Source organism: Phoca vitulina, unplaced genomic scaffold, assembly GCF_004348235.1.
Source record: "Phoca vitulina isolate PV1807 unplaced genomic scaffold, GSC_HSeal_1.0 scaffold98, whole genome shotgun sequence".
Taxonomy (NCBI): Eukaryota; Metazoa; Chordata; class Mammalia; order Carnivora; family Phocidae; genus Phoca; species Phoca vitulina.
Window position 1 is genome coordinate 620758 of NW_022589801.1, and position 26499 is coordinate 647256.

The window sequence follows — 26499 nt, forward strand, 5'->3', positions numbered from 1 at the left end:
GGAGAGAGAAAGTGGACAGGGGTAAGATGAAAACAGTCTGGCCATGAGTTAATCACTGGTAAAGCTGGGTGAGAGGCCCATAGAATTTATTATAGGTCTGTTCGCCCTTTAAGTTTCTGTTTAAAATTTCCACAATAAAGTTAAAAAATAAAGTTAGTCTTCTACACCTTAAAATGCATATATGTATGGAGATCGTCTAGCACAGTGTCTAGAACATAAAAAAGGACTCAATGGTAGCAATCAGCAGTAAAAGCATCAGTATTCTATCCCAAGACAGCCTCCAAATGAGATGGGAATTACTTACGTGACAGGCCACCAGAGCTCCTGTATTCCAGCCAATCAAGATAATGGGTTTGTGGGGGAAATGGCTGTGAATCTTTGTGGGAAAAGAAAGAAGACAGTAAGACAGGAGGCCACAGCCGGGTGCAAAACAAGCCCAGCATGCTGTTTGTTTTCCTGTTTCAATGACCTGAAACAAGGGCACTCTCACCTCCAGCACTTTGCTTCTCACTGCCCCAATCATATGCTCAAGACACTGCAGAACTCCTACCCCACTACCATTGTTCAGCAGATGGGTGGCTACGGGGATGACCTAAAGGAAAGAAAGTGGCAGCCATGCCAGCAGAGATTAAGTTTCAAATCTTCTCTCAATTCTGCTTAACCTACCCTAAATCCCTTCAACCTTGGAGAAGCACCATTCGAATTAAAAACAAAAAGAGTGGGAGTGGGGGATGCTCAACACTTAAGTCCATCTATTTTGACTCCCTCCCACATTCTGTGTGCTCAGTCTTCCAAGACTCTATTCCAACCCAGGAGACAGTTCCTCTTATTCCCACACATACCTTGCCTAAGCAGGAGAGCTGAGACTGCCAGAAGCGGTGGCGGCGTGAGGTGGGGAACACAGAGCTAGAAGGCCCAGAGGAGGCAATGAGAATGAGAGGAGAGCCGGGGAGCTTGCTCTAAGGAGAAAGAACCCCAACAGAGAACCAGTGAGGGTGAGGTGTTACTCCACAAAATCTCAAGTATCCCAATACCTTTCTTACCTCAACCAATGCCAATTTCCTTATGAAACTCTGCTAAGCACTATACACAACCAGTTATTAATGAAAAGTTAAGTCATTTATTATCTTCTTGCTAAGGTTCTGAGACTGGATTCTAAAAATTTTGTGGGTCATAGTTAAGTCTTGAGCTGCTCTGACTTACTGGTTTGTTATGAGAAAGTACCCCCACAGCAGGATCCCAGGGCCTCTTCAGCAGGAGGGACAAGGCCTCAGCTCCTGCAGCCCCAGTCTTCGTGTTAGATGACACAAGCATCCGGTCAATCAAAGTAGGGATCTAGAAGTAAAAGCAAAAATGTTTCCAGTGCGAAGCAGGAGACCTGCCCACTAGCAGGAATCAGGTGGGAAATAAGAGAGTGATTAAGCAAATTATCCACAAAACTAGATATTAAAGGTTAATTTAAAATACTTCAAAGAATTTGTAATAAGGAAATTACTTTGCTAAAATGTTAAAGAAAAAATAGAAAACATAAAAAATTACCTCTACTCAGAAAAAATGCTATTAGAAAATATGTCAAAATATTAATAGTTATCTTTATGGAGTTATGGACAGCTTTTTCCTTTTTATTTATTTTTTAAGATTTTATTTATTTATGACAGAGAGAGACACAGCAAGAGAGGGAACAGCAGGCTTCCCGCCAAGCAGGGAGCCCAACAAGGGGCTCGATCCCAGGGCCCTGGGATCATGACCTGAACCGAAGGCAGACGCTTAACGACTGAGCCACCAGGCACCCCCAGTTTTTTCCATTTTAGATTTCTGTATTTTCTAAACTTCCTCCATGAACATCAGTTGACTTTATAAATTAAAAAAAAAAAAAATCTGCATTTTCTTCTAGAGTATTGCCTTCAAGCTTTGGCATGTTAAAGAAATCGTTACCGTGCCCAAAATAATATATCCTATGTATTGTATATATTGTGACTTACACCATATCCTATTTTTCACTATTCACCAGAAAATGTGACCTCACAGATGTGTAAGTATAGGTTTCTGACATGCTGATGCTTACAGTGAGAATAAATATCTCTGTGAAAAAAAAAAAAGAAAGAAACATCGCTGTGAATTCCACATTACGCACAAAAGGTCAAAGTGACGTAGGGGAAAGGAAAGATTTTGAATGTTAAAGGTAGTCTTCAGAAAAAACAAAAACAGGGCACCTGGGTGGCTCAGTTGGTTAAGCATTTGCCTTCAGCTCAAGTCGTGATCCCAGGATCCTGGGATCAAGTCCCACATCGGGCTCCCTGCTCAGTGGGGAGTCTGCTTCTCCCTCTACCCCGCCCCCCTGTTTGTGATTTCTTTCTCTCTCTCTCTCTCTGTCTTTAAAACAAAACCATTCTGAAAAACCAGAGAATGAAAAGTACTATGGTGATGCAGGTTGTAAAAAGTCAGCCCATAGCTAACACCATACCCAACAATGAAAAGATAAGAGCTTTCACTCTAAGATCAGGAACAAGATAAGGATGCCCACTCTTACCACTTCTATTCAACATTGTATTACTATTAGTCCTAGCTAGAGCAATTAGACAAGAAAAATAAAAGGAATCCAAATTAAAAAGGAAGAAGTAAAACTAACACTATTTGCGGATGACATATTCTATATAGAAAACCCTAAAGACCACCAAAAAGCTGTTAGAACTAATAAACAAGGGGTGCCCGGGTAGCTCAGATGGTTGAGCGTCTGCCTTTGGCTCAGGTCATGATCTCAGGGTCCTGGGATCGAGCCCCACGTCAGGCTCCTGGCTCAGTGGAGAGTCTGTTTCTCCCTCTCCCTCTGCCTCTCCCCCTGGTCACGCTCTCTCTGCATCTTTCTGTCTCAAATGAATAAATAAAATATTTTAAAAATAATAAAAAAATAAAATAAAATAAAATGTCCAAACTACCCAAAGCAATCTGCAGACTCAATGCAATAGCTATCAAAATTTCAATAGCATTTTTCACAGAAATAGAACAACCTAAAATTTGTATGGAACCACAAAAAACCCCGAATATCTAAAGCAATCACGAGAAAGAACAAAACTGGAGGCATCACGATGCTCCCTGATTTCAAGCTATATTACCAACCTAAGGTAATCAAAAGAGTATGACTGGGGCATAAAAACAGACACATAGATCAATAGAACAGAACAGAAAGCCCAGAAATAAAATCACAAATATATGGCATCCATGGTTAATTAACTTACAATAGAGGAGCCAAGAATATACAATGGGGAAATAAATGGTATTGGGAAAACTAAACAGCCACATGCAAAAGAATGAAACTGGACCACTACCTCATACCATACACAAAAATTAACTCAAAATGGGGTGCGTGGGTGGCTCAGATGGTTAAGCATCTGCCTTCGGCTCAGGTCATGATCTCCAGGTCCTGGGATGGAGCCCCACGGGCTCCCAGCTCAGCAGGGAGTCTGCTTCTCTCTCTGCCTCTCCCCCTGCTTGTGCGCTCTCTTGTCTCTCTCTCTCAAATGAATAAAATCTTAAAAAAAAAAATTAACTCAAAATGGATCAAAAATGTCAACATAAGACCTGAAACCATAAAATTCCTGTAAAACACAGGCATTGGGGCGCCTGGGTGGCTCAGTTGTTAAGCATCTGCCTTCGGCTCAGGTCATGATCCCAGGGTCCTGGGATCGAGCCCAGCATCGGGCTCCCTGCTCCACGGGAAGCCTGCTTCTCCCTCTCCCACTCCCCCTGCTTGTGTTCCCTCTCTCACTGTGTCTCTGTCAAATAAATAAATAAAATCTTTTAAAAAAAGAAAACACAGGCATTAAGCTCCTTGACATCTGTCTTGGTGATAAGTTTTTGAATCTGACACCAAAAGCAAAGGCAATAAAAGCAAAAGTAAACTATTGGGACTACATCAAACTAAAAAGCTTCTGCACAGCAAAGGAAACCATAACAAAATGAAAAAGCAACCTACTGAACAGAAGATATCTACAAATGATATATCCAATCAGGGGTTAATATCTAAAATATATGAAGAACTCTTACAATTCAATAGCAAAGAACAATCCAATTAAAGTGTAGAAGATCTGGGGGCGCCTGGGTGGCTCAGTCGTTAAGCGTCTGCCTTTGGCTCAGGTCATGATCCCAGGGTCCTGGGATCGAGCCCCGCATCGGGCTCCCTCCTTTGCAGGAAGCCTGCTTCTCCCTCTCCCATTCCCCCTGCTTGTGTTCCCTCTCTCCCTGTGTCTCTCTCTGTCAAATAAATAAATAAAATCTTTTAAAAAAAATAAAGTGTAGAAGATGTGAATAGACATTTTTCCAAGGAAGACCTACTGATGGTCAACAGACACATGAAAAGATGCTCAACATCACTCATCATCAGGTAAATGCAAGCCAAAACTATAGTGAGAAATCATCTTACCTCTGTTAGAATGGCTATTAGGAGAAAGACAAATACCAAGTGTTGGCAAGGATGTGAGATAAGGGAACACTTGTGAACTGTTGGTGGGAATGTAAACTGGTACAGCCACTATGGAAAACAGGATGGAGGTTCCTCAAAAAATTAAAAATAGAACTACTGTATGATCCAGCAATTCTACTTCTGGGTATTTACCCAAAGAAAATAAAAACACGAACTCAAAATCAGTCATAAAAAAGGAAGAAGGGGCGCCTGGGTGGCTCAGTCGTTAAGCATCTGCCTTCGGCTCAGGTAATGATCCCAGGGTACTGGGATCGAGCCCTACATCAGGCTCCCTGCTCAGCAAGGAGCCTGCTTCTCCCTCTCCCTCTGCTGCTCCCCCTGCTTGTGTTCTCTCTCTCGCTGTCAAATAAATAAATAAAAATCTTTAAAAAAAAAAAAAAAAGGAAGGAAATCTTGCCATTTGCCACAACATGGATGGACCCTGAGGGCATTATGCTAAGTGAAATGAGTCAAACAGAGAAAGACAAACACTGTATGATCTCACCTGTGGTATCTAAAGAAAAAAACAAAACAACAACAACAAAAAAAACAAGCTCACAGATATAGATAATAGACAATATAGATTGGTGGCTGCCAGAGGCCAGGGACTGGATGTGGACAAAATAGGTGAAGGGAATCAGAAGGCGTAATCTTTTAGTTCTAAAATAAATAAGTCATGGGGATATGATGTTCAGCATGGTGACTATAGTACTGTACTGTACTGCCTGTTTGAAAATTGCTAAGAGTAGGGGTGCCTAGGTGGCTCAGTCATTAAGCGTCTGCCTTTGGCTCAGGTCATGATCCCAGGGTCCTGGGATCAAGACCCACACTGGGCTCCCTGCTCAGCGGGAAGCCTGCTTCTCCCTCTCCCCCTGCTTGTGTTCCCTCTGTCTCTCTGTCAAATAAATAAATAAAATTTTAAAAAAAAAGTTGCTAAGAGTAGACCTTAAAAGTTCTCATCACAAGAAAAAAAATTTTATAACTATGCACAGTGACACATATTAGCTAGACTTACTGTGGTGATCATTTTGCAATATATACAAATATCAAGTCATGTTGTACAGCTGAAACTAATAAAATGCTGTATGTCACAAAGTTCAAAGACAACACAAGAAAGTAAGCTGCACCAGGCAATGACAAGCACGGACAGTATTACTAATTTAAAAAAATCAAGACTAAAACGATTTCTGCCTGAGAAATTAGGGCGAATATATCACGAGACCGTCTCAGTTTAATTCAGGAAACAAATGTTGATGCCACAGCTGCAGTTACGAGGCACCAGGCTTGTACTGCAAAAGAACTTAATCTACTAGGGGTAAGGAAGACAAACACACAAATAACAAAAGACGCTATTTATAACTGCCAGAAAAAGAGAAACCCCACACTGCTGATTCAAACCATCCGACAGAGGAGGAGGAAGTCGAGGCAATTTTCATCTGAAGATGCAGCATGTGAAGTGAGATGTGTTCTGCAGAATTCCAACAGAACGTGGGAAAAATGCTTTCCAATCAGTGACACCAGACAGAAGCAAGACTTTGTAGGGCTTATTCTAGATAGAGATGGCCTGAAGTCAGGGATTCGAGTATGGAAGTAGGGAGGACATAAGGACAGTAACAAAGGCAAAGGATCTTCACAATAAACTGGCCACTTTTTTTGTAACTTATTTGGTAACTACAAGCCACTCAACACCTTGAGGCAGAGGATCTAATCCGAATTAGACTTTAAAAGCTTTTATCTGGCAACAGAGTACAACTCTGAAACAATAAAGCCTTGAAACTCACCTTCTGTCAATACAGACTACTTAGAAATAATTAATCAGTAACCTCTGCTTGGAGCTAGGCAGACCAAGTCTAGCTGGTCTTTCCAACACTGCATCATTCTCAACAGAAAATTAAGAGACTAGGGTGTATACCTTCTCTGCTCTCTTCACAATGGCTCTCTTCACTAATGCTGAAAGTTAGCTGGGCAAAGAGCATGATCCCATTCACCTGCATTTCCATCCAACAGGTACATTAAAAGAAGGTAAAAGACCTTTACTTTAAAGACTGTAAGACATTAAAGAAAGAAATTGAAGATGACACAAAGAAATGGATATTCCAGGGGCGCCTGGGTGGCTCAGTTGTTCGGTGTCTGCCTTCGGCTTGGGTCATGACACCACGGTCCGGTCCTGGGATCGAGCTCCGCATCAGGCTACCTGCTCAGCGGGAGGCCTGCTTGTCCCTTTCCCACTCCCCCTGCTTGTGTTCCCGCTCTTGCTGTCTCTCTCTCTGTCAAATAAATAAATAAAATCTTAAAAATAAAAAAGAAACGGATATTCCATGCTTATGGATTAGAAAAATTAAAATTGTTAAAATGTCCATACTACCAAAAGCAATCTACAGATTCAATGCAAACCCTATCAAAATTACAATACCAATTTTCACAGAACTAAAACAAATAATCTTAAAATTTGTATGGAACCACAAAAGACCCCAAATAGCCAAAGCAATCTTGAGAAAGAACAACAAAGCTGGAGGTATCACAATCCCAAACTTACTACAGTATATCCCAGATATACTACAAAGCTACAGTAATCCAAACAGTATGGCACTAACACAAAAAGAGACACACTGATCAATGGAACAGAATAGAGAATCCAGAAATAAACCCACACTTATATGGTCAATTAATCTATGACAGAGGAGGCAAGAATATTCAATGGGGAAAAGACAGTCTCTTTAATAAATGGTGTTGGGAAAATTGGACAGCTACATGCAAAAGAATGAAACTGGACCACTTTCTTACACCATACACAAAAATAAACTCAAAATGGATTAAAGACCTAAATGTGAGATCTGAAACCAGAAAACTCCTAAAAGGAAACAGAGGCAGTAACCTCCTGGACATTGGCCTCAGGCAACATATTTATGGATTTGTCCCCTCGGGCAAGGGAAACAAAAGCAAAAATAAACTATTGGGACTACACCAAAATAAAAAGCTTTTGCACAGCAAAGGAAACCATGAACCTCCTGAATGGGAGAAGATATTTGCAAATGATATATCTGATAAGAAGTTAATATCCAAAATATATAAAGAACTTATGCCACTCAATACCAAAAAAATAATAATCCAATTAAAAATTGGGCAGAGGACCTGAATAGACACTTTTCCAAAAAGGGCATACAGATGGCCAACAGACACATGAAAAAAGGCTCAACATCACTAACCATCAGGGAAATGCAAATCAAAACCACAAGGAGTTACCACCTTATACCAGTGAGAATGGCTAAAATCAAAAAGACAAGAAATAACAAGTGCCGGAGAGGATATGGAGATAAGGGAACCCTTGTGCGCTCTTGGTGGGAATGTAATGCAACCACTGGGAAAACAGTATGGAGGTTCCTCAAAAAATTAAAATAGATTACCATATGATCCAGTAATTCACTACTGGGCATTTATCCAAAAAAAAAAAAAGAAAAAGAAAACACTAATTTGAAAAGATATATGCACCCTATGTTCACTGCAGCATTATTTATAATAACCAAGATATGGAAGTAACCAAGTGTCCATCCATAGATGAATGGATAAAGATGATGTGGTATATATACACAACAGAATATTACTCAGCCATAAAAAAGAATGAGATCCCACCATTTGCAACAAAATAGATGGACCTAGAGGATATTATGCTAAGTGAATAAAGTCAGAGAAAGACAAATACCGTATGATTCCACTTATATGTGGAATCTAAAAAATAAAACAAATGAACAAATTAAAAAACAGAAATAGACTCATATTAATTCAGAGAACAAACTGCTGGTTGCCAGAGGAAAGAGGGTTAGGGGGATGGGTGAAATAAGTAAAGGGGATTAAGAGATATAAACTTTTAATTATAAAATAAATAAGTCACAGAGATGAAAAGCACAGCATAGGGAATAGTCAATAATATTACAATAACATTCTATGGTGACAGATGGTGACTACACTTATTGTGGTGAGCACTAAGTAATGTATAGAATTATCAAATCACTATGTTGTATACCTGAAAGTAATATAACACTGTATCTCGACTATACTCAAAAATTAAAAATAAATTCAAAAAAGTTTGAGAGAGAAACAACCAAAGTATTCATTGTGAACCTGACAGTCTAAGAGAACAAGAGTCTGTCAGTATAGGAACCACTGCTGAGAGCATAGTCTAGAATGGACAGCACTCTGGAAATCTCCCTACTCCGCAGCCCCGCACTCCGAACACCCAAGTCTGCTTCTTGCCTCCTCAACACACCCTCTGGTAAACCCTTCGTCTCCCCCATGATAATTTAATTCTTTTCTCACCTCAACCTCAGAGGTGACTCAAACCACAAGCTGCAGGGCTGGAGAGGCTAAATGGTTTTCAGGTCTCACACTTCATCCTGGAGACAGTAGGGCTAAAGACGTTTATACCAGACAAAACGTGAAATGATACCATGTCTCCTATTTTTAATAGCAAACCTGCTCGCTTCAGTCATGTCCTCCAGGCTGACCAGGCAGTGACCTTGCCCAACCCCACTTCCTGAACCCACAGCAGAGGCTGGCCAGCCCAGGACAGGGCAGACGCCAGTCATAGCCTTACCTTCCCTTTCAGTGTCTGCAAAGCATCCAGGTAGGCGGCCAGCATGGGCAGACTCAAGGTCTCCACCAGGGTGGTGTGCAGCCACTGGATCAGCTTGGTGTCCCAGCTCACACTTGCCAGAGCCTGCCGCACTCTCCTCGCACACTTGTCCACAGCAACACGGCGCAGCACTGGCTCATTGCAAGCCTAGAAGATGCAGGTGAAGTGGTAACACATGAGGGCCACCTTGTTAACAACTGAGGCAGGCGGGAGAGGGACTGACAAGTTAGTCAGCCAGTAAGGCTGAACTAGGAAGAGAACACCAATGGGCCAATTTCTAGAGTCTTACCCCTTCATTGGCCAAGCGGGCAAGCCGGTCAGACTGCAGGGCTTTGAGGATCTTGTTAAATAGCTTGTTCTGGGCCATTGTCCAGCCAGTCCTATAAGAGAAACTCTGAGGAATTAAAGTCAAACGCTGGGGACACTCCTCATGCACGTACACTGTACAAAGATTATGCCATGTTTTTTGTCAGCACTATGAAATAATATAACTGAAAGCAGCTTAAAGACCACGGAGCTAAAGCACAAGACCTAGATTCTAGTCCCAATCCTGCCCATAAGTCACCTCAGCATACATTTGTATTAATATATACACTACAAGTCAAAACCAGTTATGAATGAAGTTTTTTTTCAGTGCTAGCAAAGCTAATTATTTATCTAGAGGCTAAAATAACCCATTAATAAGTAAAAGCATGGCACCACTGCACAGATGTATTTGAATTTCACATGTTTAATATTTCACACAAAAAGACAGGATGAACAAGTATTTCAGTATACTAAAACCTCAGACTAAGATAAGAGACCTATTTAAATTACCTTTAGGAACATAACAAATGAAGCCTTGCCCTAATAGTGCACCCCACACTCTCTCTCTCCCTTTTCCATGTATATTTTTTATATTTTTCTGTATACTACACAATTAGCAAGTTTACTTTTGAATGGTCTGTTCCATATAAGTTAACACTATACCACCCCCGCATGACACTGGTATACACACTTCTACTTTGATTAAGGAAGGCTTAGTGTGTCCTCCAACTCAGCAGTAAACTCCTGCAATTAGAAACTAGTCCTACTGCTGTTGTTCCCACCTCATCACACCCAGCACAGTGGCGAGGAGCTTATTTAAGTCCCCCCTCAGCCCACTCCTGGCAATCTTAATGACTCTGATACTCGAACTCTGGCCAGTAACCTTCCTAAAGAGACTTAAGAGAAAGGTAACAGAAGATGCCCAATTAATATTTATCAACTCTCCCTGCAACACACACACACAAAAACTGGTAATTAAGTTACCTTTAAAAAAACAATTTAAGTGGATGCCAGACTCAAATGAGAACCTGGAATGAGATCATAGTAGTATTTCAATCAGTAGGGTTAAAGTAAATAGGGCTGAGACAACCACTAGCCAATTGGAAAAAGAAAATCTGGACCCCTACACATCACTCTTTACACCAAAATAAATTCTAAGTAGAAAAGTTAAATATTAAAAAAATAAAGTTACTAAATAGGAAAAAGTGGTGGGTGTGTGTGTATAATGTATGAATAAGACCTTTCTAAATATGACCTAAGACTTAGAATCCATAAAAGAAAGATAAATATTAACGATATAAAGATAAATAAAAACTTCAAACTTCTGTAAAGGAAAAAACTAAACTATCATAAACAAAGTCAAAACACAATGGAAAAGTAACTGTCATTTCATCAAAATAGAAAAAACCTCCAGAAAATTAGTGACAAAATGATAAAATACTCAAAACAAAAACAATGGGCAAAGAACACAAAAAGGCAGTTCACACAAAAAAAGTAGTCAACTCCCTCCAAAATCACACATACAAAGGAAAATCATAAAATATTACTTTTCACCCATCAAATGGGTGAAAATTAAGAAATTTAGTAATACTCTATGTTGTAAGAGTGTAAGAAAATAGGTCCCTCCATACTTTGCTGATGGAAATATAAATTCGTACAACCTTTTGGAAAGTCAATGTGGAAAATCAATTATGGAGGAAAAAAAATCAATCAAAAATCCTAAGTCAAATCATGTCACTCTGCTCAAAGGCCTTTAGTGGCCCCATTTCAATCAGTTAAAACCAACCACCTCCTTGCAGTAGGCTATCTGGACCCCACTGCCTCCAACCTCATCATCCATCACTGCCCTGACTTACTGGGCTTCACCACACTGCACCATCCCACCTGACACACACACCCTCCATGCTCCCACATCACAGACTGGGCCCTGGTCATCTATTCCTTCTACCTCAAACAACGGCTCCCTCTCCAATCTCCTCCAGGTCATTGCTCAAATGTTACCTTCTACTGAGGCTTCCCCTGACTCACCCTTATTTAAAACTACCAATACCCAGATTCCCTACCCCCCTTCCAGCCATATCACCACCTCATGCTCTACCCATTTTACTTCTGTTTAGTGTGTCTCCCTCTGCTAGAATGTAAAGGGCAACATGGCAGGGATTTTTGTTGGTTTTGTTTAAGTGTTATATCCCCAGCATGTAAAACAGTGTCTGACACACAAGAGTCACTTGAACATCTGCTGAATAAATAAATGGATGAACTGTATGCATACTACATTCCAAGTCCTGTAAATAGCTGAGTGCAGACACCAACCCCTACACTCCCTACCACACTAAGCACTGAGCAGGAGAGGAACACTACATGATTCAGGCTCAACTGTAAACTGAGTGGGTGGGCATACCTGGGTGGGCAAACCGAGGGAAGCTGCTTGAAACAGCTTCAACAATCTCAATTTCTCTTACTTTTTAACAGACTAGTATCTTTTCCATCATATACCACCAGCAAGATACCCTATTTTCTACAGGTCATCTAAGAATACTAGTAACAAGGCCCAATAAATATGCAGATGGAGGACAAATTATCCTTTGTTATTCATTTTCTACAACGATCCTACTGCCCTTAGAGTAAATACCCTCTACAAAGGGAGAAAATAACGGGCCTTCATTTCCTCTGTAAAATAAAATCTCCACCTACATCTCCAGTTTTACGACTGACTACAGTTACACACACACACACACACACACACAGTCCAAGAGGACACTAACTAGGAGCAAGGACTCTGACCAGCTCTGCAATAAAGAGCTGGCTGTGTGTCCTCAGGCTCCTTGACTATAAAATAGATGTGGACCTCTTGGTCTCCAAGGTTGCTTCTAGCAACCAAAATCTCAGCTATGCTGACTGACGGAAGCACAACAGTAAGAGAACAGCTGAGTCCACGATGGAGAATTCAGAAGCACCCTCTATCTTCAGTAGCTATTCTTGCTACAGCTGAATCCCTTAACCTCCCAAGCCTCCCACCCTTCATAACCCCCTTATGGGGTACTAAAAGCAGTCCTGGGTTTTGTGGAATTGTCCTTTCTTATTTTCCCCTAGTTCTCTTGGCTTAATTCCTGCTACTTCATTAGGATCCAGTCAGTTTTTGTTGCGGTTTGATATTTCAGAGATTTTTGACTTGGGAGGTGGGGAGAGGCTCCAACTCAACACTGGAACTCAGGATATCTCGGGATCAGGAAGGCTTGTGGGAAAGCAGCTCCAGCCCATTGGTTCACGATCTCATTTTCCTCCACATTATTTAAATGTACAGCACATTCACATGAGTAGTCGCTTTCTCATGTATAGCAATTCTCAGGTGGACTTGGAAATACAGTATTTCCATATCAACACACCTCTTTGTTTTTAATGGCTGGTTCCACCCTACTGGTGGGCATTTAGGTTGTGCCTCTTTTATTGCTATTATAAACGGTTGCAGTGACCACCCTTCCTTTCCCCACCAATACACACTACACACATCTGTCTACATCTTTATATAAGCATGCAAGTATCTCTGTAAGATAAATTTCAAGTGGAAATGAAAGATCAAAGGCTATCTGTGTCAAAATTTTCAAATTTCCAGTTGTGTGAAAATAATATGTATAAAAAAACTGCAGGACTTCAAAAGTGGTATTATACTGTAGCTTCACCCCAGGCAACATTGCTCACTTTTAATCAAACAGGATAAGCAGCGAATACAATTCCTTCATGTTCAACAATCTCTTGTGCTTTCTCAAAGTCTATCGATCATGTTGCAAACTTTAATTCCAAGGACAGAGAATGAGGTATAATTTATTTACAAGGCACCAACAGCAGTTCCAAAATTATCCTGTTCTTTATTATATAACAGGATGTTTTCTCTATTTGTTTTTCTTACTCTATATTTATTCTGAAACCCAAAATGATGGAAGCAAGAAAAATGACGTGAACAAAATGGGAGGGGGCTAGAAAGCTACTTAGAAATTACTACCATACACCAACGACAGTTGAGATTAAATTGAAAAACCACAATGTTGAGAGTCTAAAATCCCAGAAAAAGTTCTTAGGATTGTTGCTGGATATATAACAAAGTGATTCCAAGAACTGAAACGTGTTCTCTATATTTTGTCAGCTTCTTGGGAGGCTGGAAAATTAAGTGGGCAGGAAAAAAAAAATGATCTAACCCAAGATTAAGATAAAGAGCATGCAAAAGATATAATTAAGGAAAAATTTAAAAACAGGAGACAGAATTTTAAATACAAGTCTAAACAGTCAAATAGCTGATGGGAACTGTGGTAAGTCAATGTGCTCCCCCCACCTAAACCAATTCAATTTTCATGAGTACAAAAGTACCTTTTCGGGCGCCTGGGTGGCTCAGTTGGTTGAGCGACTGCCTTCGGCTCAGGTCATGATCCTGGAGTCCCGGGATCGAGTCCCGCATCGGGCTCCCTGCTCAGCAGGGAGTCTGCTTCTCCCTCTGACTCTCCCCCCTCTCATGTGCTCTCTCTCTCTCTCAAATAAATAAATAAAATCTTAAAAAAAAAAAAAAAAAAGGTGCCTTTTCTTCATTTCTTAGATGAGATCAGATAATCTCGTATTCCCCATGCTTTGATAGAACCTGACTGATGTCTGACCTCTGGCTCATCTTATCCAAAGCAGCCAAAGTCACATTGGTCCCAGAAAAGCCTGATGTTTTCAAAGGTAATATTCTTTTTCTGATACTGTTTTAAGGGAGACTAATTCAATATTAAAATGTCTAAAGGATTTTTTTTTTAACCAGAAGTCAAACAGGGAGAGACAAAGAACATCAGAGGGACTGAATAGGCCACACTTAATTTTTTCCAGATTATAAAAATTCTTTGCTTAAACACTAAGAGAAAGGAAGAAAGGAAGAGGAAAGAGAAGGAGAGGGAGGGAGGGGGGAGAGGGAAAAATAACTCAAAGATCTTGGACTCAAAATTTCAAATATCCAACCTAAGATTAATACACAGACAGGTACATACAATATTGAGAGATATAATTAGAGCAAATTTTTAAATGGAGAAAAATTTTCCTTTGGCAAAATTCAGAAGTTCTGAATTTTAAGATAAGACAAGCTGCTTAAGGATACTAGATTCTTGGGCGCCTGGGTGGCTCAGATGGTTAAGCGTCTGCCTTCGGCTCAGGTCATGATCCCAGGGTCCTGGGATCGAGTCCCGCATCGGGCTCTCTGCTCCTTGGGAGCCTGCTTCTCCCTCTGCCTCTCTCTCTCTCTGTCTCTCATGAATAAATAAATAAAATCTTTAAAAAAAAAAAAAAAAAAAAAAAAAGGATACTAGATTCTTTTACTGAAATGTTGGAAATGTCCTAACATCCATTTGACCATGCTGAGAAATATCATGTGCCAGGAGTATTTTGTTAAATCTCTTTCAAAAGCTGTGTATCTAATTAAACTTGGCATTTGATAAAACATCTGGGGGAAAAAAAAAGCCGGTCCAACTTCCTCAGGACGACAGTGCTATATACAGCAAATGTAAATCATTTCCAAAGGCTCTACAAGCCACATGACTTTGACATGCAGACATAAGAGCATGATCTAGACCAGAAGTCAGCAAACTTATTCTTTAATAAACTGTATAGTAAATATTTCAGTTTGTGGGCCACATGGCCTGGGTCACAAGGATTCAACTCTGTGGGGATGGTGCAAAAGAAGACAAGGACAATACCTAAATAACATGCATGGCTGTGTTCCAATGAAACTATATTTACGGACACTGAAATCTGATTTCATGTGTCTTTTGACTTTTTCAACCACTTAAAAATGTAAAAACCATTCTTAGCTCATGGGCCAAACAAAAATAAGCAATGGGTGAAATCTGGCACATGGGCCATAGTTTGCCAACCCCTGATCTAGGCAATTAAATCAGGCAGAGAGGGATATTTAAATTGTTCCACAAAATATCAGGCATTACTAGAGAAAGTCAGAGTTGGTTGGGGGTAGGAGGGGGCCTTCATTATCTATACAAAGAAAGCTATCTAAAGGCAGTTTCTACTGAAATAATTCAAGAGGGGGAAATAGGGCTCCAACAAAGAAAATTAAGTTTCTGACTCTACTGATAGATCAGCAAGCTCTGACGAAAAACAGATTTCTAGGGCACTGTCCTATAGACCATGAGTTCTTGATGTGGGAAACTGTAATTTTACAGGATTTTATACAGGAAGAAAAGAAGCAGCAATTTAACAATCAAGTCAAGGGAAAGAATGGCAACAAGATGATTATAATCAGAGCACAAGGAACTAACTGCAAGCTCTACATAGGCTACACATCCAGAATTCGGGGACAAGGTCATAAAATGGTGACCTCTGAAATTGAAGCCAGTAAGTATCATCAAATAATGAAATTAGCTGTGTGCAAAAGTGACCTACCTGAAGAGATGGTTTGTAAGCCTGTTGCTAATGAGAGGACTCCTCCAAAATCTCATCAGACACTAAAAAACAAATAATCTGAGATAAACTGAGCGCTAATTAATCATATCAATCTGTGGCAATGTCATAACAGAAGGATGGAGGTCCACATGGAGAAACACAAGCCAAAGATAAGATTCTGTCAGTGTTTCTCTGCAGGACAGGGCAGGTGATGGTGTGCCCTGGCCTACTCTGTGGGCCCATCTTGCTTTCAGGAAAGATGGGTGCCTCCAGCCACCTTGTTGAAGGAGGGGGCCTCCAGGACAGACTGTCCACTCACCACCCACTTCTGGAACGGAATAGCTTCCCAAACTCTCCTACTGAGAACTGATGCTCTGGCCAGGCCACCCCAGTGTCTCATCTGCCTTACAGGTTATTTCTCTTCTTATAAATTAAGAATCAGATTTTCATATGCATTAAGTCTCTGATGACTTTGGTAAGTATGAAGAGTCCCTAAAAACCCCTGATCATGACCATGGGTGATCAGATAAAAAGAACTTCATGTAGTTCTCCCACGCAGTTTCGGAAATTGAAAACCGAGGACAAGGCAACTGGTAACACCACAAAGGGACACATAACGGTGTAAGGCTGCCTTGTTCAGCCACCACTAACTGGTCTCTCTTTTTGAGAGGTTTGCCCTTAAAGAAAGGGTACATAGCCAAGAACACTGAGCTCTGGAGTCAGACGGCTTGCTTTGAACAAATTCCTGCTCCATCACTTCCTAAACTAAGGTTTCTTAAACTCCCCGAGCTTAGTTTCTTCATCTTATAAAATAGAGACGAAGAAGGGATATAGCTCAGAGAATTATTGTGAGGATTAAAAGAAATAATGCATATGAAGCACGTGGCACAGTGCCTGGCACCTAGAAAGCTCTCAACAAATGGTAGTTCTTTTTGGTACTACCATTGTCACCATTTTTTTTATTATTATTAACCGCAACAATGGCAAAACAATGCAGTTTTGCTGCATTCATTGACTCCAGGAATACTCTAGTAGCTGATCTTCACTCACAGCAAAAGTTTCCCTCTTTAGCTGAAGCTCTGGAGAGCATTTTCCCTTCTTAGGGCACAAGAGTAATTCCAACTCAACACCCCAAACAACTTACTTCTTCACAAGCTCTTCACCCAGGTGGAGAACTGCTCCTCCTCCCATAGCTACTACCCTCCTCACACAAGCATACCTGCTCAATCTCATTCCCTGCTTCTGACCAGACTCAGAAACCATGCCAATTGCCTCAAACCTTCCTACCCTTCTTCCTATCTAATTACCTCTTCCATTATTATAAAACAAGAGCTCTCCAACATTATGGCAAGTTTACCACCTACATACTCTTGATGTGAAGATTTTAACATTCCCTTACACACAGCAGATAGAGATAGAGCCATCAAGGAAATGCAAATTAAATCCACAATGAGATGTCACTTTGCATCCACTAGAATGGTAATAATAAAAAAAGAGGCAGACAATAACAAGTGTGGGCAAAGATGTGGGAAAACTGGAACTCTCATACACTGCTGGTGGGAATGTAGAATGGCGAAGCCCCTTTAGAAAATAGTCGGAAATTCCTCAAAAGTTAAACAGAGTTACCATATGACCCAGCAATTCCATTCCTAGGTATATATGCAAGAGAACTGAAAACACATGTCCACAAAAAAAAGCACATGAATGTTCACAGCAACATTATCCAAAACAGTCAAATAGTGTTAGCAACCCAAATATCCATCAATGGATGAATGGATAAACAAAATGTGATATACCCACACAATGGAATTTTAGCAATAAAAGGGAATGAAGTACTGACTCATGCTACAACATGAATGAACCTTGAAAACATTATGCTAAGTGAAATAAGGCAGATACAAAAGGACACATATTTTATGATTCCATTTATATGAAATGTCCAGAATACGCAAATTTAGAGAGAAAGACAGTAGACTGGTGGTTGCCAGGGGATGAAGGGATTGGGAGGAAATGGGAAGTGACTGTTAAAGGGTACAGAGTTTCTTTTGTGGATGACAAAAATGTTCATCGAATTGACTGTGGTTGTGCATATACTAAAAACCACTGATTGTGTACACATTAAACAGGTGAATTGTATGGTATGTAAATTTATCTTCATAAAGTTGTTTGCAGTAAGTAAAAGATAAATAAATGTATGTTAAAGGAACAATGACAAATGGGCCAGAGAGGAATGGAGTCCCCTGGGTCAGCAGGAAGGGACCAAAATCAGCCAACAAACTCATGAAAACTCCCTCAAAACCATAGACTGTAAATCTATTTTTAAAAGCCACTCAAATCAAACATCTGTTAGCTTTTCAAGTGACTCCAAAACATTTTCATTACTCTAGTTATGGACCATATAAATACAGTATCTTACAAATGTACTCTTATTTAATGGCTTGTTTGTAGTCTGAGTAACTCCGACAGCATAGCCTACACTATAAGATACAGAACTAGTCATACCTATCATATTCAATTCATTTACTTATTCAATAAGCATTTATTATATGCCTACTACGTGCCAGGCAGTGTCCTAGGGTCAGGGATGCAAAGAGGGTTGAGACACAAGTCCTCCTCTCAAGCACCTCACTGCATCCTGAGCTGAGAGTCATAACACAGAGTTAAGAAAACATTCTGACTGGGCGCCTGGGTGGCTCAGTTGGTTAAGCGACTGCCTTCGGCTCAGGTCATGATCCCGGAGTCCCGGGATCGAGTCCCACATCGGGCTCCCTGCTCGGCGGGGGGTCTGCTTCTCCCTCTGACTCTCTTCCCTCTCTTGCTATCTGTCTCCCATTCTCTCTCTCTCAAATAAATAAATAAAATCTTTAAAAAAAAAAAAAAGAAAAGAAAACATTCTGACTCGTGTGGCTACAAATGAAATAAACTCCTAGTAGATGTGTTTCAATGAAGATGATGATACAAAATACTGACAATGCGATGACCATTACCCCTGCAGTGACCAGTCCTCCTGAGCAGCGGCCTACCTGTTGACATGCTCCTCCCAGTCCTCTGGTGGAGGAGGGGCATCTGCATCGGTCCTAGCGAAGATGACATGCCGTTCACACTCATTCATCACGCTGCGTGCCTTCTGATTGTCATAGAGCGGCACAGGAGTTGATGTGACTGTCTCCACATCTATTGGGACGTCTGATTCACTGTAAACAGGTGAGGAAATAGGACCAGGCCACACGTACTTCACACAACACAGGTGTTTAACGATCATCTGGTTGCCAAAAAATGACTCTTTAATATAATCAGCTTGAAAGTATGCATAAGCACATTATACCCACAAGAAAATTATGATCCAAAGTCATCTTTCCCACACTTGTCTAGATCTCTGCCCTCTGACATGCTGTTATGTGCTGGGGGGAACACAAAGTCATTTTAAAATGTGTCTACATAAAAAATGACAAACAGCTATTTTTGTTAAAAGACAAAAATATTCCATAAAGCAAACAGTTGACTGCCTAGATGTACTTTCCAATACAGTAACTATAAGCCACATGCAACTATTTCAATTAATAAAAATTAAGCAGAACTAAAAATTCAGTTCCTCGGTTACACTAGCCACATTTCAAGTGCTCAATAGACATATGTGGCTAGCAGCTCCCACATTAGACAGCACAGATACAGAACGTTTTTCTCATTGCAAAGAGTTCTGTTGGACAGTGCTGGTTTTAAATTATTCATACAAACTTTCCCTTTCATTAGCAAGTCAACTGGTAATTATATGCTATAAAAGCCTATGATTGTCTAAGACAAATCACCTGGAATGTAGACACCTTATTTAACTCACTGTTTAAGGAGTCTAGAACAGAAACAAACAGAAATGGATATGTGATGGATCTTTCATATTTTAAAATGTTAATTAAATCCTAGTGCCATAAGGGCTCTTCACTGCACCAAACTAGTCACTCAAAATTCTATGCCAATCAAAATGGTCTCCTGGCTGTCTATCAAACATCACTTTAACGTTTTGACCCCAATGATGATCTTATTGCATCTATTCCCAATGGCTGGAATAATTACATCATTATGAAATGAAGTGAAATATATGCAGCTAGATTTGGTGCTGGATGAAAGAGCTGATTACCTTCTCTGGACCAGACATTGAGCTAGGCACTTAGACTTGTATGCCTAAAAGAGAACTCCAGATTTCACCATTCCTAACCTATCCCCCAGTCTTCCCCAACTCACAGTACTACTCAGCTACCCAAGCCAAAAATCTGACTCATCCTAATTTCACCTTTTCCCTGTCTTTCCAATTCACCACGGCAGGTCCTGTTGGTTCTACCTATGAAATAGATCTCAAGGTCATCCTTTTTCTTCATCTGTACTATTCCTGCCTCTACTCAACCTATCATGATCTCTGGCCCCCACTACTGCAATGGTATCCTAGCAGGTCTTCTATTTCCACTACTGAATTGTATCTATTCAACAAAAATTCAAAGCAATCTTTTAAAAATATAAATCCAGGCGCCTGGGTGGCTCAGTCATTAAGCATCTGCCTTCGGCTCAGGTCATGATCCCAGGGTCCTGGGATCGAGTCCCGCATAAAATCTTAAAAAAAAAAAAAAAAAACACACCACTATTCTATTCATGTTTAAAACACACACATCATGGTATCTCTAGCTCATTAAGGCTCAACAGAAGATGTAAAGAAGCAAAATACAAGATCTCTATTCACCAACAAACCTAAAACCTGTCCTAGAGGAAAGATAAGACATTCGATTAGATTAAAACAAACAAAGAAAAAAAGTCTCTTCCCCCCAAAAAAGTTTACAAAATTATTAAGGGTATGATTTGATCATCAAAATAAAATATATCAATCAATCTTGAAATAAAATTAGAATAACTTAAAGCTCAAAAGAACTGCTAAACAAGTTTATTAGGCCAAATGTAATTGTATCACATATTACATAGTAAATTTATAAAAAAAAAAGTCCTTACCCTATAATGTAGGCCAGTTGAAAATACAATCAGACCTAGGAAGGGTTTACATCAACCCGTGGGTGACAAGCTAAGAGAGAAAGCAAGGCGGAATAGGTCTTGGAATATGCTCCTAAACTTTGCTGGGTGAAGCCAGAAAAAGGAAATCACGTTACCTCAAAAAGGTTATCATTGCCAGTGATGGAGCAAGCCAGAACACTGGAGTAAAGGAAATGAGTCTAATTCTGAGTGACAATTTTTAAAAAATCAACTCTTCTGTCTTTTTCATCCCCAGCTAAATAATCCTCTTTCCATACAAGTCCTATTAACTACGTGGAATATGTTGTTTGCTTTCCTAACTTGTTAGATGTCTTGAATGCAGATGTCTACATATAGGCCGGATAACCTCACACTGCCTAACAGAGATGCCTTAAGTAAATATCCAAGGCCCCCATACAATCTCCCACAATAAAATCCTTTCTAATCCCCACCATCTGATTACTGTCCAGTTAGAGGGCAAGGGCAGCCCTTAGGAGAGAAGCCCAAACTCACATGGTACTTTCATGCTGCCTCCGGGGAGTAACAAAGAGCATGCGCGTGGGGCGAGCACTACTGGCATCGGGGTGGGCACTCCATGGCTTGGCATAGCTATGATCCAGAAAAACCAGGTCCAGCTCCCGCTCGTGCACTGAAAGCTGAAAGAGCAGCGAGGTGCCCATACGCCGCGCTGAAGTCTGGAAGTCCCTCTCCCCACCCCGGTGGGCCATGTCAGTAGAGGGCCAGCAAGTCAGAGAATGGGTATCTGCATGCTAGTCACCTGCAGTGAAAAGTTTCGGTTGAAGGCAATTCAAAGATTCTAAATTTCTTCCAACCTAGAATAATATCTAATATCCTTCTTACTTTTGTGACTTTCTATCATTCATAATTGAGTATCCATTACACCACAGACCCTTGCCCACCATAGGAAGGGCTCCTGAGATCCCACACCACCCCCAAAAAAGGCTATTGGCACCACAGGATCCTCCATACTCAATCCCTACAAAATTCGTTTACTGGACAGCTGATTGACTCCACTGTTCACAAAGACCTCACATGGACACATACTAAACTTGCTTGGCCAGCACCACAAATTCCTATGCAGGCAGGAAGGGTTCTGGCAAACACGAATCACAAACATTCATTCTTCCAAAGCTAAGGGGCTCCGTCGCTCCTTTGCTTCACACCATTCCCCAAATACTCAGAGCCGTCTCCGCGGCCAGAGCGGGAGCACCCCAGGAACAGCAGGGCAACGTGGGCCTCTAGGAAGCCCTTCAAGCCTCTTTCTTATGTTAAAAGTTTTGCAACTACTTGCTAATGCCCTGGAGTCCTTAAAATATCCAAATGAGAGCTCCTGCCCAAAGGCTGCAGCAAAACGCTATCCCAGGAAGCCCCCCTCCCCCGCCCCAGGGTGGGTAGTCCCCGGCAAACCGCCCGGTACTCCACGTACCCCTCCGGGGGTCTCGCCACTGAGCCTCGAAACGCCCCATCTAGTAGGCAGGGCTTATAATTCGCACTGTATAGACGGAGGCGCCGGCTCGGGGGGAGATGAAGCGACTTGGCCAAGGTCACCGAGAGTTCGCGACGAGGAGGAGCCGCCTCGCACCCGCCTCCCGCCCGCGTCACGGGCCCGGGCCCGGCCGGGCTCCCGCGTCACGGCGGCCCAAGTCCGTCCCCGGCCCAACGCGCCCGTCCGACCCCAGCCGCCCTGGCCCCGGGCTCTAGCCCCCGATCCCCGCATGCCCCGGGAGTCCTGAAGCCCTCGCCGAGACCCCCGCTCGCCCCGACCCCGGGCCGCAACCCGCCGGACCCGCCACCCCGCCGAAGCCGGCCCTTCCCTCACCCGCAATCGCCGGGCCGCGCGCTCGGCCCGGGCCGGATCCCTGCGCGCGTGCGCGTTACCGCCTCCACGCCCGGCGCCCCGCAAAATGCGGAAGCGGATTATCGCCTGAAGAGGGCGGTGAGCGGCAAAACCCGGAAAGGGAGTGGCTGCGGCCACAAAGGCGGGAAGAGGAGCACCAGGAGGCGCGCGGGTCTCCCAAGCAGAAAGTGAGCACTCAGTCCAGAGTTGAGACCACCGCCCTGCCGCTGAGGAGTTTAATGAGGCAGTGCGGCTCAAGGTAGAGATCAGACTTGGCGGGTTGGAATCTCAGCTCCAACCCTTAACTCCATGGCTTTATGACCCCAGCAAGATCTCAGGGTCCCCCCTCATCTCTAAATGTGCAAGTACTTCACTGGGCAGCTGAGAGAATGAAATGAGTAATTCTGGTAACGTGGCAGGAGTACAAATAGATCTCAGGATGGTAATTACCATGGGGGGTCCCCAGAGTGTCCTACAAGAAGAAGGATGTACCACGAAGGGATTGGGGTGATGTCATGAAGGGGAAGTCACCTAAGGTTGAACTCTGAAGGACCAGGCCATTGCAGAGGGATTGGAAAGGTTAGTAAGGGCCCAGGCGGGGACAGCAAATGGGCCAAGTACAGCCCAATACCATTTTCTTTGGTTTACCCACTGCTTTTGCAAATTTTTTTTTTTTTTGAGAGAGAGAGAGAGAGAGAGAGAGAGAGAGAGCGCGTGCGCACTAACAAGCCAGAGAGCGAGTGGGGGAGGGGCGGAGGGCGAGGGAGAGAGAATCTTGGGCAGATCCACCCCCACCCCACCCCCCACCCCTGGCTGGACACGGAGCCCAGGCAGGGCTTGATCTCAAGACCCTGAGGGCAAGACCTGAGCGAAAATCAAGAGTTGGGCTCTTAACCGAACGAGCCACCCAGGTTTCCCTAAATTGCAAACATTTTTAAACTAGGGAGATTTCATGTAAAAATCCAGATTTCTGCACTCTCTTAAAAAGTTGGAGGCTGTGGCAGCACGGGACTCACCTTCCAGCGTGGCAGGCATAGAGGCTGCATATGCCCTCACTCTGGCCACCTTCACTAGGTGTCCTTGTCCCCCCTGGCATTTGATTCATTACCCAGGCTATACCACAAACAGGCACACACACCCCACCCCCAGGCTAGAATTAAGTGTAGGTGTTCCTGGGGTGGAAAACAATCAAGAGTCAAGTCCAGTCATTCTGGGGTAATTAGTGGATTGGTTCAGCTCATTTTGGTTGCCTCTCGGCAGGAGTGAGACAACTGAAATACCACTGATGGAAGTAGGTCCAGAGACCAGCCAAAAGAAAGAAACACAGTGCTTCAGAGGGCGTGTGCAATGCAACACAGAGCCCTCAGTGCCCAGAGGAAAGATGGAAGGTCCGGGAGTGGGGAGGCAGTAGAGAGAAAGGAGGCAAACTGGTCATTTCACGATTCTGGACGGTTTCCAACGGGATAGTGAGTGTTCTCTATAGCAGAGAGGTCAAACCCTTAACACTTTCTTTGCAGGGGTTTTTCCAGTGCCTTGGCGGACATGATTAATCAATCACAGTCCACTGTGACCCCAGATGCAACTTCAAAATCATTTTCTCCACACAGGACTCTAGGTTGTCACTACCAATTGATTAGAGTTGGCCGTCTCCTCTCTAAAATGTCTTTCCTTCTGATATCCTGGAGGATACACTTGGCATTCAGTCATTCGTTCGCAAATATTTCTTAAATTCCTACTATGCAATAAGTCCTATGCTAGGTGCTGAGGATACAGCACTGACGAGGCATGCTTCTTGTTAATCTACATAAATAATTGTTTAATTTACAACCGTGAAAATAAGGGCTAGCATTTAGAGAATGCCAAACAAGTTCTAAGTGACATAAATGACCTACTTCATTTAACCCTCTCAATGGCTTTATATGCTAAGTTTTATTATAGTCCTATCCAGGGAGGTAAAGTATTTTGCCCAAGGTTACATAGCTAGTAAGTATCAAAGGCAGAACTAGAAACCAGTCTGGCTCCAGAACCTAGGCATTTGACCCCTCACAACTCCACTCCCCACCATACCTACTGTGATTAGTTAAAGGGCAAGGTGATGAGCATACAGAACAGTGAGCCAGCCTTGGCTTGGGTGATGGGGTAAGTGTTCCTGTGAAGGTGACACTGAAACTGAAACCAAGAGCAGAATGAGGTAATATGGTATACACTGGGAGAGAAGATCTCTAGGAGAAGGAACGGGGATGAGGGGGGGAGGCTCTGAGAGGCAGAAGGGAGCTTGATAACATTTTTAAAAAAAGGTAACTAGGAAACAGTGGTCAGCAAGTGGAAAGAAATGAAGTTGAGAAAGAGACATAAGCCAGAGCCTGCAGGGCCCTAGATGCCCCAGTAAGAATTTTGGTACTGACCACAGATAGTAAAGAGTAGATCCTCAAAGTCAGGGGCATTAACCTTCTTTGTATCCTTCAGAGAACATAGCCCAGGACATAGGGGGTGGTTTCTGTGTTGACTGATTGATGATCGATGGATTGGTTGACAGATAGCAGGACACCAAGGCAAGAGACATGGTTCAAGATGAAAAATAAATCTTGACCACTTCACATCCACTAGAATGGCTAAAAACTCAATGGTGACACCAAAAACATGGTAAGGGGCCCTGGCTGGCTCAGTTGGAAGAGCATGCGACTCTTGGTCTTGGGGTCATAAGTTGAGCCCCATGTTTGGTATAGAGATTACTAAAAAAAATAAACATTAAAAAAAAAGGAGTATCACAGAGCTACTGAAGGATGTTGGAAGACTTGGTCAGACTTTCAAAATAAGCAAGCAAATGAAAAAACAAATTCTTAACTTACAGGAAAACACAAAGCTATATATAAGAAAGGATATGGGGGCGCCCAGGTGGCTCAGTTGGTTAAGCATCTGACTCTTGGTTTCAGCTCACATCATGATCTCATGGGTGGTGAGATCGAGCCCCAGGTTGGGCTCTGTGCTCAGCGGGAAATCCGCTTGAAGAGTCTCTCCCTCTGCCCCTCCCCCCACTCACACATGCTTGTGCACTCTCTGTCTCTCTAAAATAAATAAATCTTAAAAAAAAAAAAAAAGGATATGGAATTAGAGTACAGTTGACCCTTGAACAACATGGGGGTTAGGGACACCAACCACCCCAACACCAACCACCCCAACTTGCACAGTTGAAAATCCATGTATAACTTTTGACTTCCCCAAAACTTAACTACTAAGTGTACTGTTGACCAGAAGCCTTACCGATAGCATAAATGGTAGATTAACACATATTTTGTATGTTATATGTGTTACATACTATATTCCAACAATAAAGTAAGCTAGAGAAAAGAAAATGTTAAGAAAATCATAGAATTGGGATGCCTGGGTGGCTCAGTCAGTTAAGCATCTGCCTTCAGCTCAGGTCATGATCCCAGGGTCCCGGGATCGAGCTCCCGCATCGGGCTCCCTGCTCAGCGGGGAGTCTGTTTCTCCCTCTGCCTGCTGCTCCCCCTGCTTGTGTTCTCTCTCTCTCTCTCTGACAAATAAATAAATAAATAAATAAATAAATAAATAAATAAATATTTTTAAAATGAAAGAAAGAAAATAAGGAAGAGAAAATAAGTTTACAGTACTGCACTGTATTTATTGAAAAAAATCCACGTACAAGTGGACCCATGCAGTTCAAACCCAAGTTGTTCACAATGGAAAAATCATCAAATTAAACTGACTTTAAGAATGGCAGCTTGGAGCACAGCAAAAAGTTGGAGTGTTTGAATTCCATTCCCAATTCTGGTTGTATCTTGTTTCTTTAAACTGATTACTGTT

The 26499-nt window shown here is 42.1% G+C and overlaps 1 protein-coding gene across 11 annotated transcripts in view; it reads right to left on the reverse strand.

The window, feature by feature from the left end:
• Positions 1–22737, reverse strand: part of KANSL3 (KAT8 regulatory NSL complex subunit 3) — a 41713-nt gene extending 18976 nt beyond the window's left edge. For 2 of the 11 annotated variants that reach the window (XM_032397344.1, XM_032397342.1), the window contains exons 1-9: positions 22657–22737; positions 21330–21594; positions 18833–19003; positions 9379–9469; positions 9051–9236; positions 1204–1335; positions 843–959; positions 491–592; positions 305–376 (exon numbers count right to left, since the gene is read on the reverse strand). In XM_032397344.1, coding sequence (XP_032253235.1) covers positions 305–376; positions 491–592; positions 843–959; positions 1204–1335; positions 9051–9236; positions 9379–9469; positions 18833–19003; positions 21330–21544 — 1086 coding nt within the window. In that variant the 5' untranslated portion in view covers positions 21545–21594; positions 22657–22737. Of the gene's footprint in view, positions 1–304; positions 377–490; positions 593–842; positions 960–1203; positions 1336–9050; positions 9237–9378; positions 9484–10379; positions 10424–15809; positions 15872–18832; positions 19072–20798; positions 21595–22263; positions 22449–22656 lie in introns of those variants that run through there. The other 9 variants (XM_032397350.1, XM_032397349.1, XM_032397347.1 and 6 more) reach the window with 9 other exon arrangements.
• Positions 22738–26499: the final 3762 nt, after the last annotated feature.